The sequence below is a fragment of the Anolis carolinensis genome, unplaced genomic scaffold (assembly GCF_035594765.1).
Source record: "Anolis carolinensis isolate JA03-04 unplaced genomic scaffold, rAnoCar3.1.pri scaffold_8, whole genome shotgun sequence".
In the NCBI taxonomy this organism is placed as follows: domain Eukaryota; kingdom Metazoa; phylum Chordata; class Lepidosauria; order Squamata; family Dactyloidae; genus Anolis; species Anolis carolinensis.
Window position 1 is genome coordinate 27,367,163 of NW_026943819.1, and position 15,933 is coordinate 27,383,095.

General features: G+C 39.5%; 1 protein-coding gene across 4 annotated transcripts in view; it reads right to left on the minus strand.

The window, feature by feature from the left end:
- The window catches only part of pou2f3 (POU class 2 homeobox 3), a 112,972-nt gene that overhangs the window by 25,880 nt on the left and 71,159 nt on the right, over window positions 1–15,933 (minus strand). For 3 of the 4 annotated variants that reach the window (XM_062961165.1, XM_062961164.1, XM_062961163.1), the window contains one exon: window positions 5,044–5,148. In XM_062961165.1, the coding sequence (XP_062817235.1) occupies window positions 5,044–5,148 (105 nt within the window). Of the gene's footprint in view, window positions 1–5,043; window positions 5,149–9,823; window positions 10,085–15,933 lie in introns of those variants that run through there. The other variant, XM_062961166.1, reaches the window with a different exon arrangement.

The following is a 15,933-nucleotide window of genomic DNA, read 5'->3' on the forward strand; positions in this document are numbered from 1 at the left end:
TGCAAGTTACACACGATGCCATTGGATGTCATCATACAACGCTGTAATCTATTCATCCCGGCTGCATGCCCAAGAAGGGAGCACAGGAAAACACAGGGGAATTTATGCATGATTTGATTTTGGTGGGTCAATGACTCAGCTCATGGAACCATTATTATTATTATTATTATTATTATTATTATTATTATTATTATTATTATTGACACAATGACACAGTATAACATAGTAAACGAGATGTATATGCTGGATTTTGAATCACAAGTCGAACACTTCCCAAGTGTCTAGGACTGTGTGATGTATTATTATTATTATTATTATTATTATTATTATTATTATTATTTTATTATGACACAGCAAACAAGATAGATATGCTGGATTTCGTATCACAAAATCACAAGTCAAACACTTCCCAAGTGTCTAGGACTGTGTGATGTATTATTATTATTATTATTATTATTATTATTATTATTATTATTATTTTATTATGACACAGCATAATAAAATAATGTTATGATGTGTTTATTATGTTTACTGTGTCTTGTTTTGACAATCGACTGTTTTTGCATACATGTTGGAAACCGTCCTGAGTCCTCTCGAGGAGATAGAGAGGTATATAAATAAAGATGATGATGATTATTATTATTATCATTACCATCATCATCATCATCATCATCATTGTATGACACAGCAAACAAGATAGATATGCTGGATTTCGTATCACAAAATCACAAGTCGAACACTTCCCAAGTGTCTAGGACTGTGTGATGTATTTTCGGATGATGCGTGCAGATCCCAGCAGGGTGGCCTTTTGCAGTTGGCAGATCGTAATTTTGTCAATGTCTATTGTTTCCAAATGCTGGCTGAGATCTTTTGGCACGGCACCCAGTGTGCCCATCACCACCGGGACCACCTGCACTGGTTTCTGCCAGAGTCTTTGAAGTTCAATCTTGAGGTCCTGATAGCGGCTGAGTTTTTCCTGTTGTTTTTCGTCAATGCGACTGTCCCCTGGGATGGCGACATCAATGATCCAAACCTTTTTCTTTTCCACAACTGTGATGTCTGGTGTGTTGTGTTCCAGAACTTTGTCAGTCTGGATTCGGAAGTCCCACAGTATCTTTGCGTGCTCATTTTCCAATACTTTTGCAGGTTTGTGATCCCACCAGTTCTTTACTGCTGGGAGGTGGTACTTGAGTCATAAGTTCCAATGAATCCTTTGGGCCACATAGTTGTGCCTCTATTTGTAGTCAGTCTGTGCAATCTTCTTCTTCTTCTTCTTCTTCTTCTTTTATTATGACACAGCAAACAAGATAGATATGCTGGATTTCGTCTCACAAAATCACAAGTCGAACACTTCCCAAGTGTCTAGGACTGTGTGATGTATTATTATTATTATTATTATTATTATTATTATTATTATTATTATTATTATTATCATTATTATTTTATTATTATTATTATTATAACACAGCAAACAAGATAGATATGCTGGATTTCGTCTCACAAAATCACAAGTCGAACACTTCCCAAGTGTCTAGGACTGTGTGATGTATTATTATTATTATTATTATTATTATTATTATTATTATTATTATTATTATTATTTTATTATTATTATTATAACACAGCAAACAAGATAGATATGCTGGATTTCGTCTCACAAAATCACAAGTCGAACACTTCCCAAGTGTCTAGGACTGTGTGATGTATTTTTGGATGATGCGAGCAGATCCCAGTAGGGTGGCCTTTTGCAGTTGGCAGATCGTGATTTTGTCAATGTCTATTGTTTATTATTATTATTATTATTATTATTATTATTATTATTATTATTAACATTGAGACTGGGTGGCCATCTATCAGGGTGCTTCATTTATGCTTTTTGCACAAAGGCAGAAGAGGGTTGAACTAAATGGCCCATGGGATCTCTTCCAACCCTCTTTATTATTTATATGATGATGAAGATGAAGATGATTAACATTGATGCTGTATTTGTCCCCATTTTGTTTTTTTTACTTCAAAATAAGATATGTGAAGTGTTCATAGGAATTTGTTCATAGTTTTTTTAAAACTATATTCCGGCCATCCAACGGGCTGAGTGACCCCTGTTTAAAAGGTTTGGGGACCCCTGGGCTAATAGGGCTTGGTTAGAAAATCCTTCTTGATCACCTCACTTTGAATTTATAAGAAGCTTTTTCTCTATCTGAGGAAGCAATTAAAGACAGAAAAATGTCACCGCTCGGTTGCAAAGCCCTGTTTATTAAAATATCTCTAAGCTCAAGACAGCAAAGCCGGCAGAGCCCTCAACATGCCTGTTTTCCATTTAGCAACCAATGGCACTATCAGTTGTGGAGAAAGCAGCCTGGTGCCAACGTGTGCAAAACCAATTTGGCAACTCAGCATTGCTATATTGCAGATTCATTGCTGTAGTTTCAGACGTTGCGAAACAACACACGCACACAGACGCCTACCCCTACGACGGGTGATATTAACATATTTCGGAAGCTCTGCAGCTCCGTGACAGAGTGAATGATCTAGGTAAAGGAGATCCCATGTTCAGGCCGAGTAGTTCCAAGACAGGCCGGGAAAGTCCCTTGTTTGAAACCTGAAGAGCTCGGTTTGTGATCTGGAACAAGGCAGATTTCTTTCCTCCAAATTTCTCCAATATTTACACTTTAAATTAGCTATCCAAGGTGTCAGACCTACCTTGGAGGTCCTTGGATAGCTCCTTTAAAATTTGGACTAAAACCCAAGGTGGATTCGCCATCCCATTGACATGAGAGATGGAAGCCACCACTGTATGCAAACATGAGTTTGCAAACTGAATCAATGCATGGACAGTTAAAAATTCCTCGTCCCCAAAACAGAGGGCAAGCAATTAAAATGGACAGAATTTATTGCTGGATTTCTGACACTATGTATTTATTTATTACAATATTTATATCTCGCCCTTCTCACCCAACAGGGGACTCAGGGCGGCTTACAAAAAACACAAATATAAAAATTATACAGTGCGATATAAATCAAATTAAAAAAAATTATTATTAACTTACATCAGTATTCATAAAACACATTATAAAATACTAGCTGTGCCCGGCAACGCGTTGCTGTGGCGAAGTATGGTGGTATGGGAAATAAAGTATTGAGGAACTGGTGGTAGTTAAGGTAAAGGGTAAAGGTTTTACCTTACATTAAGTCCATTATAAATGGGTTATATAGCTGTGTGGAAGGGCCTTGAGTCTGCACTGCCATATAATCCAGTTAAAATCAGATAATCTGTATTTTATAGGCAGTGTGGAAGAGGCCTAAGTGAGGCCTAACTCTGCCTGTCCCCTGGGCTGAGTGGGTTGCTAGGAGACCAAGTGGGTGGAGCTTAGCCTTCTAACTGGCAGCAATTGGATAAAAACAATTATTCTTCTCCCTCTAATTAGGACTTTATTTTTCTTTTCTTTTTGTTGTATGAACGTAGAGGCATGGATGAGGGGTTGTGCTGCCAAGTTTAGTGTTTCTGGGATGTGTAGTTTTGTTGTTTTGTCCTAGGCCGAAATTTCATTACCCTTTTATATATATAGAGAGATAGGCGTGTTCAGTTCAAAAGACTGGGTCTGTCAATTGAGTTCCAGCGTAAATAATAATAATAATAATAATAATAATAATAATAATAATAATAATAATAATAACACTAGCAGAACTGGAAAGTGTTTGATCCCTGTTCTTTTCAATATTAACCATTTATTTTAGAAGTATGGAAGCAAACACAGGCTGCAATACAATGTGTCCTGAGCACAGTGTAAGTAAGTATCTGCCCTGCCATCCCAGAATAGCAATATTGTGCAAGACATGTCAAAGATTAGGAACCCTTCTGCAGTACACCATGGACAATACATCCGGCGTAACTGCAATGTCTAATATATTCAATATGAAATGGACAATGACAATCATAATGTGCAGAAGGACAAAAGGACATGTTGTCTGCACATCTCTGCTTCCACCATCAAAAGACTTGTGCAATGGTGACATCTGGGTCTAAATGTGGAGTGTCACTTATGCATGCATATCCCAACTTCATCTCTCCTACCTCATTGATGATGACGATGATTTAAAAACGCCTTCCCCTGTCCATTATATTGGCTAGGCATCTAATCTAGTCTTCTCCCAAAGTATGTTCCTCAAGAAGAGTTGGATAAACTTCTAGGTTTGAAGGCAGGTAGGTATACACCAAAAATCTCTGAAGAGCACCAGGCATGGGAAGGCTGATCTAATTCCTCGGAATTATCGGAATTATTTCGGATTGTTCTCGCTTTTTGATACGCATTCTGAGACATTGTCTCACAGCGCAACCAGCAATGTAATTCGAACCATTGTTGGCCCATTCTCTAATTGTCTCTTAATGTTTCGTTAATTTTTTTCCCCAAAATTTTTAAAAACGATGGACGCAAAGGTGGGGGCTAGGGTTGATGAGGATAGCTCAAGAAATGAGGGCGGGAGAGCCATGCAAAGTCCCCCCCCCCCCCGGGTTCCTTTTTTTTTTGGCGATTGCGCATGCGCGTCTGCCATTTTAGAAACATTTAGAATCATTACGAATTTTCGGAAATATCCGAAATTTTTGGGTGAAAAAATCAGTAATACTTTCTATATCAAAGCGCCAGCGCCCCCTACTTTAGAAACGAGAATTGAAACATTTTTTCATCGATCGGACATGCCTAATATCCACTGTTCTTCTCTGGGTTTAAAATATGAGTTGTCCTAAGAACACGGTTGAGTGGTTCCCAATGTTTGGGCCTCCAGGTGTTTTGGACCTCAACTCCCAAAAATCCCAGCCAGCTTATCAGCTGTTAAGAACTATGGGAACTGAAGTCCAAAACACCTGGAGGGCCAAAGGTTGGGAACCACTGGATTAGATGAGTGGTCCATGTAGACCAGCAAATGCTCTCCAAATGATCCAGTGCTCAAACCGCTGCACAACACTGGTTTCCCACTACCTTGAAATCCAAACCATTCCTCTAAAGAACATCCACAACCAGCAAAATGTACCAAATATTCCCTTACCCCTGTAATTTGCCCTCCTGGCATCATTGATGGCCCTTGGGGGAGATGACTTGACCTGGAGGGGATGGCAGCTTGCAAAGAGTCACTGAGGTCTTCTGTTTTAATCTACAAAGGAGAGCAAAAGGAATAATTTATTTATTTATTTACAGCATTTATATTCCGCCCTTCTCACCTCGAAGGGGACTCAGGGTGGATCACATTACACATATAGGCAAACATTCAATGCCTTTTAACATAGAACAAAGACAGACAAACATAGGCTCTGAGCAGGCCTCGAACTCATGACCTCCTGGTCAGAGTGATTCATTGCAGCTGGTTGCAGCTGGCTTGCTCTCCAGCCTGCGCCACAGCATGGGTTTGCATTCCATAACTGGGATGAAGAGAGACTCACAAGAAGCAACCTGTTATAATGCAAGAACGTCATCATTCTACTTGTAATGTTAAACATGGCCAAACTCTATCTATCTATCTATCTATCTATCTATCTATCTATCTATCTATCTATCTATCTAGTGTATAATTAGGACCGAGTTAACAACAAAACCACAGGGCCAAATCACACCAAATTTGGCCACAACACTCATCACTTTCCAAGGAGTGACCTTGCAGCTTCAAAGCCTGGCTGCTTCATACCTAGGGGACTCCATTGTTGGCCAACTTGAATACCGTTGAATAGCCTCGCAGCTTCAAAGCCTGGCTGCTTCATACCTAGGGGACTCCATTGTTGGACAACTTGAATACTATTGAATAGCCTCACAGCTTCAAAGCCTGGCTGCTTCATACCTAGGGGACTCCATTGTTGGCCAACTTGAATACCATTGAATAGCCTTGCAGCTTCAAAGCCTGACTGCTTCATATCTAGGGGACTCCATTGTTGGCCAACTTGAATACCATTGAATAGCCTCACAGCTTCAAAGCCTGGCTGCTTCATACCTAGGGGACTCTACTGTTGGCCAACTTGAATACCATTGAATAGCCTTGCAGCTTCAAAGCCTGGCTGCTTCATACCTAGGGGAATCATCTCTAGGCCACCTTGAATGCCATGAATCAAACCCCACTTAGGACTACACCACAGCAACGTGTGGCCGGCCACAGCTAGTATAATAATAAAACTTTATTTATATACTGCTCTATCTCCTTGAGGGACTCAGAATGGTTTCCAATACAACAGGAAACATACATATATAGCAATTAAAACATAATACCATGTAAAAAAAATCAATACTTTTCCCCCCATGGCTGGAGTATAGGATAATATTTGTCATGTACAGTAGAGTCTCACTTATCCAACACTCGCTTATCCAACATTCTGGATTATCCAACGCATTTTTGTAGTCAATGTTTTCAATATATCGTGATATTTTGGTGCTAAATTCGTAAATACAGTAATTACTACATAACATTACTGCGTATTGAACTACTTTTTCTGTCAAATTTGTTGTATAACATGATGTTTTGGTGCTTAATTTGTAAAATCATAACCTATTTTGATGTTTAATAGGCTTTTTCTTAATCTTATTATCCAACATATTCGCTTATCCAACGTTCTGCCGGCCCGTTTATGTTGGATAAATGAGACTCTACTGTATTTGATGATATTGTTGCATCTTAAAACATTGTGTGAAAAATTGCGATTTTTGCAACAAACTGCACTGTTTTCTGTGCTATCACATGGATTTTCATTTCATGTCAGTGAAGTATAGACTGCCAGCGAGTCCAACAGAGTCTCCTTCTCTGGAGGTTTGTGAACTGAGGCTGGATGGCCGTCTATTGGGAGAGCTTTAACTGTGTTCTTGTCTGGCTATAGAGGATGGGACTAGATGCCCTCTCGGGGACTCTTCCAACTAGTGAAGCATAGACTGCCTGAAAGTCCAATAGAGTCTCCTTCTCTGGAGGTTTGTAAACTGAGGCTGGAAGGCCGTTTATTGGGAGAGCTTTGACTGTGTTCCTGCCTGGCTATAGAGGACTGGACTAGATGCCCTCTGGGGTCTCTTCCAACTATAGTGAAGTATAGACCGCATGGGAATCCAATAGAGTCTCCTTTTCTGGAGGTTTTTAAACTAGGGCTGGATGGCCATCTATTGGGAGAGCTTTGACTGTGTTCCTGCCTGGACTAGATGCCCTCTGGGGGTCTCTTCCAACTGTAGTGAAGTATAGACTGCCTGGGAGTCCAATAGAGTCTGGGTTGTTGTATGTTTTCCGGGCTGTATGGCCATGTTCCAGAAGTATTCTCTCCTGACATTTCGCCCACATCTATGGCAGGCATCCTCAGAGGTCGTGAGGTATGGAGAAACTAAGCAAGGAAGGTTTATATATATCTGTGGAAAGTCCAGGGAGAGAGAAGAACAACAAAGGATGCCCCCAGGCAGGAAGAAGCCAGGAGATGAAGCTATTCAATGCTAACTAAGGGGATTAACTACAACATTCACACTGGCCTCTGACAAGAGTTCTTCTCTCACCTTGGACTTTCCACAGATATATATATACAGTAGAGTCTCACTTATCCAAGCTAAATGGGCCGGCAGAAGCTTGGATAAGCAAATAACTTGGATAATAAGGAGGGATTAAGGAAAAGCCTATTAAACATCAAATTAGGTTATGATTCTACAAATTAAGCACCAAAACATCCTGTTATACAACAAATTGGACAGAAAAGGTAGTTCAATATGCAGCAATGTTATGATGTAATTACTGTATTTACGAATTTAGCACCAAAATATCATGATATATTGAAAACATTGACTACAAAAATGGCTTGGATTATCCAGAGGCTTGGATAAGCGAGGCTTGGATTAGTGAGACTCTACTGTATATATAAATCTTCCTTGCTGAGTTTCTCCATATCTCACAACCTCTGAGGATGCCTGCCATAGATGTGGGCGAAACGTCAGGAGAGAATACTTCTAGAACATGGCCATACAGCCCGGCAACACACTATTGTGTCCCAACAGACAGTTTGGGAAGCTCTGCTCTGGAACATAAATATCGGAGCAGCGTTCTCCGAGAAGCTTGTTTAGGGAGGAATCCCACCACTTCGATCCCAGCCCATGCGTTCTGTCAACCTGCCCTTTGCCTTTGATGCTAATAATGACTAATGATCATTTATTCACCTGGCAAGAGAACAGAGCCCAAACGAAAACCACAAACGGCTGGCCCAAGGCAAGAAGATCCCTGAAGTTTCTCAAGCCCCCCTTCTTCAAGTTGCTCAAGGAGAACGAAGGGGAGAAAATGCTTGTTTGACAATCCCCAAAAGAATTTACGGCGCATTTCCAAAACTCCTCCAGAAAAAAGGGAACACCAGAGGTGCTCCATAGGTATCCAAATCCCAACACAGTTTGAAACCACTTTAACTGCCATGGCTGAATGCTAGAGAAACATGGACGTTGTAGTTTGTCTGGTGAGGCACCAACACTCTTTGGTCGAGAAGGCTTTGTAAAAATGACAACTCCATAGCATTGAACCATGGTGGTTAAAGCGGTGTCGAACAGCATCAATTTTAAAGTGTAGACGCACCCTAAGATCTATTTGGTAGGCAACTGTGTCATCATAATTCTTTACAAAAGCTAAAGAATAGTGAAGATGTGCCTTTGGCAAAATACAGTAGAGTCTCACTTATCCAAGCTAAACGGGCTGGTAGAAGCTTAGATAAGCGAATATGTTGGATAATAAGGAGGGATGAAGGAAAAGCCTATTAAACATCAAATTAGGTTATGATTTTACAAATTAAGCACCAAAACATCATGTTATACAACAAATTTGACAGAAAACGTAGTTCAATATGCAGTAATGCTATTTAGTAATTACTGTATTTACGAATTTAGCACCAAAATATCATGATGTTTTGAAAACATTGACTAAAAAAATACGTTGGATAATCCAGAATGTTGGATAAGTGAGACTCTACTGTACTTTGGATTTAATGTTATAGTCAATAAAGCAAATAATCTATATATATAAAAGAGTGATGGCATCACGGCGACCCACAAAACAACAAAACTACAGGCCCCCCCAACTTCGAAATTTGACGACACAACCCATCATCCACGCCTCTAGGTTGATACAACAAAAAGAAAAGAAAAATAAAGTCCTAATTAGAGAGAGAGGAATAATTGCTTTTATCCAATTGCTGCCAGTTAGAAGGCTAAGCTCCTCCAACTTGGTCTCCTAGCAACCCAATAAAAAATAATAATAAACACTAAAAAATAATTTAAAACACTAAAATCTAATACAATAAAATAATAAAATATAATAAATAAAAAGATAACTTACAATAAAATTAATTAAAAAAATACAAATAACGTCAAATAAAAATTACACAACAATTTTTAACCAATACCACCACCACTTTGCCACAGCAACGCGTGGCCGGGCACAGCTAGTAGTCAATAAACTATCAGGGATCTTCAAAAGAGTTTGCAGCAATGCCTCTTCTTGCCAGTAGAGGGAGCCAAGAAGTGGAAAGTTTTCCAATAGACTTTGCATAGCAAAGGTGTTAACCTTAGAATAGGAATTTGAGCACAGACTATATATGGGACGGATTAAAGGTCTTAAAACTATTGTGAGGAATGGCATGCCCACCTCTACTTTTTATAGGATTGATGGAAGACATGTAGTAGTACATAACTTCGAGAAAGAGGCAGAGAACTCGATGAATCCTGAAAACTTCTAAAAAGACTCTACTGTTGATAAGGAGAAAATGTAGGGAAGTTCCACTCTGTAATCCAAATTGAATAAAGAAACCAGGAACCCCCCAACTAAGGGAAATATAAGACATGCCTACCTTTTCCCCTCTGGCTCTTTCTCAGCGCGTTGCCTTCAAGCAGGAACGCATGCAAGAAAGGCTTGGCCCGTCTTTGAAAGCCCAGCTCTGGAAGATCTCCCCAAGGCTCCCAGAGATGCATGGGTCAACAGTAAGATCCAAAGCAGGTCAAAGAGAGGGATACAAAAGAGGCCGGCTACTGGATGGATCCCTCTGGTTGCCCATGAACGGCCTGATCCCAACCTGCGGCGAGTCTGGAAGCCAGGCAAGCCATTTCCAAAGTGAGATCAATTTTTTCCTGGCTGCCAAAACAGAAGGGGTTGGATGCGGGCCAAGCAGAAAGGGGTGTGTTTATGGCACCTCGGCTTCGGAGGAGAGGAAAACAGGAGGTTGAGGTTGGCATTGCAAGGTGGATGCCAGCTTGGGCGCTTCGAAGCGCGTGGGCTGTTAGGAATTGTGGGAGTTGCAGTCCAAAAACACCTTTCCCATGCCTGTTCCAGACCTTCTTGATCATCCTTTCCACTCAAAAATGGATCAAAACACAAAAAGTAGACCCAAAGCCAATCTTTTCCCCTCTAATGTAAAGGTAAAGGTTTTCCCCTGACGTTTAGTCCAGTCGTGACCAACTCTGGGTGTTGGTGCTCATCTCCATTTCTAAGCCAAAGAGCCGGCATTGTCCATAAACACCTCCAAGGTCATGTGGCTGGCATGACTGCATGGAGCGCCGTTACCTTCCCACCGGAGCAGTACCTATTGATCTACTCCAGTGATGGCCAATCTATGACACACGTGTCAGCACTGACATGCCTAGCAATTTTTGCTGACACGCTGCCGCATGCAGATTGATTGGATGACTAATTTGGTGTGATTTCGTCAAGTGGTTTTGTTGTTTACTCCATAGGAATTATGCACATTACAATATATATTTATATATCTATATCTATATCTATATATGTAGGTAATGAAATTTCAGCCTAGGACAAGACAATAAAACTACACATCCCAGAAACACTAAACTTGGCAGCAGAAACCCCTCATCCATGCCTCTACGTTCATACAACAAAAAGCTCCAGCTACTCCAGAAAACAGCCAGGCTTTGAGACTGCAAGGCTATTCACTGCTATCCCACCTGGCCAACAAAGGATTCCCATAAGCCACAGCAACGCGTGGCCGGGCAAAGCTAATATATATATAATCTATTATTATATATATATATAATCTATTATTATATATATATATAATCTATTATTATTCTATTATTGTAGTATATTATTATATTATTACTATTATATTACAGTAGAGTCTCACTTATCCAACACTCACTTATCTAACGTTCTGGATTATCCAATGCATTTTGTAGTCAATGTTTTCAATATATCATGATGTTTTGGTGCTAAATTTGTAAATACAGTAATTACAATATAACATTACTGCGTATTGAACTACTTTTTTCTGTCAAATTTGTTGTATAACATGATGTTTTGGTGCTTAATTTGTAAAATCATAACTTAATTTGATGTTTAATAGGCTTTTCCTTAATCCCTCCTTATTATCCAATATATTCACTTATCCAACGTTCTACTGGCCCGTTTATGTTGGGTAAGTGAGACTCTATTGTATTATTATATTATTCATTATTCGTGACTACATTGAAATACATTGAATAGAGAAAAATCAGCGTGGAAACTGCATGAGGTACCATAGATTGTTGTACATGGAAATAATGGTAGTAAATAGTTATGATTGATTAAATACAGTTATATATTACAATTATATATTTTTGTTATTTAAACTATACATATCGCGAAATTATGTTTTCTCTCTCGAAGTGACACACCACCCAAGTCATGCTAGGGTTTCTTTGGTGAATTTTGACACACCAAGCGCAAAAGGTTGCCCATCATTGATCTACTCACATTGGCATGTTTTCGAACTGCTAGGTTGGCAGGAGCTGGGGCTAATAGCGGGTGCTCATTCCACTCCCGGAATTCGAACCTGGGACCTTTTGGTCCCCTCTAATAACCCCCCCAGAAATATTCAGATCAAGAAGAGAATCTGGATGTGAACAAAGCCTTGGAATCACGTCTATCTCTGTCATTTGTCATCTCCAAGATATTATTTTGCAACTTTTTTGGATAGTGTACTTCCATTGCAAGAGTGGAGCAGTCCTTTAAATATCACAAAACGTGTTGTCGAAAACTTTCATGGCCGGGATCACAGGGTTGTTGTCTGTTTTCCGGGCTGTATGGCTATGTTCCAGAAGCATTCTCTCCTGACGTTTCGCCCACATCTATGGCAGGCATCCTCAGAGTTTGTGAGGTATGGAGAATCCAAGGAAGGTTTATATATCTGTGGAAGTTCCTAGGTGGGGTGAATGGCTTCCAACAGAAACACGAGACCACAGAAACAGTGTGAAACACGAATCAAAGAACATGAAAGGCACTGCAGACTAACTCAATCAGAGAAGTCAGCCATGGCAGAGGACTTGATAAACCAACCTGGACACAGAATATTATTGGAGAACACAGAAATGCTTGACCACTCCAACAACTATCATGTCAGACCACACAGAGAAGCCATTGAAATCCACAAGCATGTGGACAACTTCAACAGAAAGGAGGAAACCATGAATATTAACAAAATTTGGCTACCAGTGTAAAAAACGCTCCAAAATCAGAACAGTAAATAAGAAGCAACACTCTGAAAACAGAAGCATTCCAGACAGGAATCAATCAGGGGCAGCTAACGACTCTGAACGAAGGATTTCCCCAGGCCAGGATATGAAGCTTGGAAGGCCATTTAATGCTAAACAAGGTGAATAATAATAAACATTCACACTGGCCTCCAACAGTTCTTTCTCACACCCTGGACCTTCCACAGATATATAAACTTTCTTTGCTGAGTTTTTTTCCCAATATATCTCACAACCTCTGAGGATGGCTGCCATAGATGTGGGTGAAACGTCAGGAGAGAATACTTCTGGAACATGGCCAGACAGCCAGAAAACACACAACAGCCTTGGATATCGTTAATCTTCCCAAGCTTTTAATGCCGAAGCATAATTGTTTGTTGTGCATCTTCCAAGTGGTTGAGGATTTACGGCGACCCTAAGGCAAAGCTCTCAAGAGGCTTTCAGATAGGGCTTGCCATTCATTGCCTTCCTCTGAGGCTGAGACAATGAAGTTGGAATTCGAGATCTGGCCTCGAATTTGGTCCTAGACCAAGATTTTGAAATACATTAGAGTCTTGCTTATCCAACATAAATGTGCCAGCAGAAAGTTGGATAAGCGGAAATGTTGGATAATAAGGAGGGATTCAGTTATTAAATGTCAAATTACGTTATGATCTTACAAATTAAGCACCAAAACCTACATGTTTTACAACAAACGGACAGAAAAAAAGCAGTTCAATACACGATAATGTTATGTAGTAATTACTGTATTTACGAATTTAGCACCAATACATCATAATGTATTGAAAACAATGACTAAAAAATGCATTGGATAATCCAGAAGCTTGGATAAGTGAGACTCTACTATAGATAGAGGGAAAAGAGAAAAGGATTAAAAGCAAAATACAGTAGAGTCTCACTTATCCAGCATAAACGGGCCGGCAGAATGTTGGATAAGCGAATATGTTGGATAATAAGGAGGCATTAAGGAAAAGCCTATTAGATTATGATTTTACAAATGAAGCACCAAAACATCATGTTAGACAACAAATTTGGCAGAAAAAGTAGTTCAATACGCAGTAATGCTATGTAGTAATTACTGTATTTATGAATTTAGCACCAAAATATCACGATATATTGAAAACATTGACTACAAAAATGCGTTGGATAATCCAGAACGTTGGATAAGCGAGTGTTGGATAAGTGAGACTCTACTGTAATTACTGTATTTACAAATTTAGCACCAAAACATTATTTATTTATTTCTCACATTTATATCCCGCCCTTTTCACCCGAAGGGACTCATCGTAATGTATTGAAAACATTGACTACAAAAATGCATTGGATAATCCAGAAGCTTGGATAAGCGAGGCTTGGATAAGTGAGACTCTACTGTAGATAAAGGGAAAAGAGAAAAGGATGAAAAGCAAAATATAACTAATGGACCAAACCCCGAAGTCGCTCTTATGGAAACATTACTTGGAACAGACTAATCTATAACCAATATGATCAATTCATTCCTCGCTTTGTATTTTATTTTGTTATTACTTATGCTTACCATTGTTGAATGCTACAGTAGAGTCTCACTTATCCAACACTCGCTTATCCAACGTTCTGGATTATCCAATGCATTTTTTGTAGTCAATGTTTTCAATATATCGTGATATTTTGGTGCTAAATTCATAAATACATTAATTACTACATAGCATTACTGCTTATTGAACTACTTTTTCTGTCCAATTTGTTGTATAACAGGATGTTTTGGTGCTTAATTTGTAAAATCATAACCTAATTTGATGTTTAATAGGCTTTTCCTTAATCCCTCCTTATTATCCAACATATTCGCTTATCCAACGTTCTGCCGGCCCGTTTATGTTGGATAAGTGAGACTCTACTGTATTTCTTTTAAAAGTCCATTGTATGGTTCGAACTTGGAAACGTTACTTGCTATGGATTATATTGACTGTCTGGCAGATTTTTCCAAACTTCTCCAAACTCTCATGTCAGTCAATCAGTTTAAGCAATCTGTTTTGTCTATAACCATTTAGGAATGTGCAAATGTATATAAGAATATGGGAAATAATACAGAAATAATAATAATAATAATAATAATAATAATAATAATAATATGAATCTGTATTCAACCCTCTTTAAAAAGGAGCTGTTTAAGAGAATTATAGAATCCTAAAGTTGGAAGAGACCTCGTGGGCCATCCAGTCCAACCCCACTCTGCCAAGAAGCAGGAAAATCACATTCAAAGCACCCACGACAGATGGCCATCCAGCCTCTGCTTTAAAACCTCCAAAAAGGGAGCCTCCGCCACACAGCATCTGCCGCACCAAACATCCTGAATTCTGATTATTCCAAAATGGCGAAATAGAGCCGTCAATTACCGGAGGGTTCAGAAAAGTCCAAACCAGAGTCCTTTTTATAGGCATGTGGTTCCAGTTCATATAGAAAAGAACCGTGTCGTAAAGCCATCCAAATATAGCTCCTGCGTTGCTTATTATCCCCAGACAATTTTATAATAATTTGGGGTTATTACACTAATTGCATCTCTTTAAAAGTCCCGTTCTGTGCAAACTTTCCCTGCTCGCTTGAACTTGGTTATCTGCTGGGTAATTATAGACTCAAGTGTTAATTCTTCCTGACGTTTCCTTTCTTTCTTTCTTGTTTTATTGCGCTGCCTAATCCTTTATCTTAGATTTTTGCACCGATACATCGGGTTCTGCTGTGCATATTCTATCAAGCGGCTTGCTAAAAGGATGCTCCATCGAGCATGAGGAGAAAAACGTCAAATTGAGACCCAGTGAAGAGGTGGATGCAATATTTTCACCATTCAGACTCTTAAATTTGCTTGGTTGCAATGCATTCATTAAAAATCTTCTGGTTTTTAAACTCAGTAGTATCGGAATGCTCTCATAGCAATTGAGGTGATTACGTGCTCTGACTTCCAATTAGATGTTAAAGGGGGGGGGAAAAAGAAGAAATGCTTCATATTTATTTATTGGGAAGGTACAATGGACCGTGGTTAAACCGCTGAGCTGCTGAACTTGCTGACTGAAAAGTTGGCGGTTCAAATCCGGGAAGCAAGGTGAGCTCCTGCTGTTAGCTCCAGCTTCTGCCAACCTAAAGTAAAGGTAAAGGTTTCCCCTTGACGTTAAGTCTAGGATTTTGGTGCTCATCTCCATTTCTAAGCCAAAGAGCCGGCGTTGTCTGTAGACATCTCCATAGGCATGACTGCATGGAGTGCCATTACCTTCCCATCAAAGTGGTACCTATTGATCTACTCACATTTGCATGTTTTCGAATTGTTAGGTTGGCAAAAGCTGGGGCTAACAGTGGGAGCTCACCCTCACTCCCCGGATTCCAACCACCGACCTTTCGATCAGCAAGTTCAGCAGCTCAGTGGTTTAACCGGGGCTCGAAAACATGCAAATGTGAGTATATCAATAGGTCT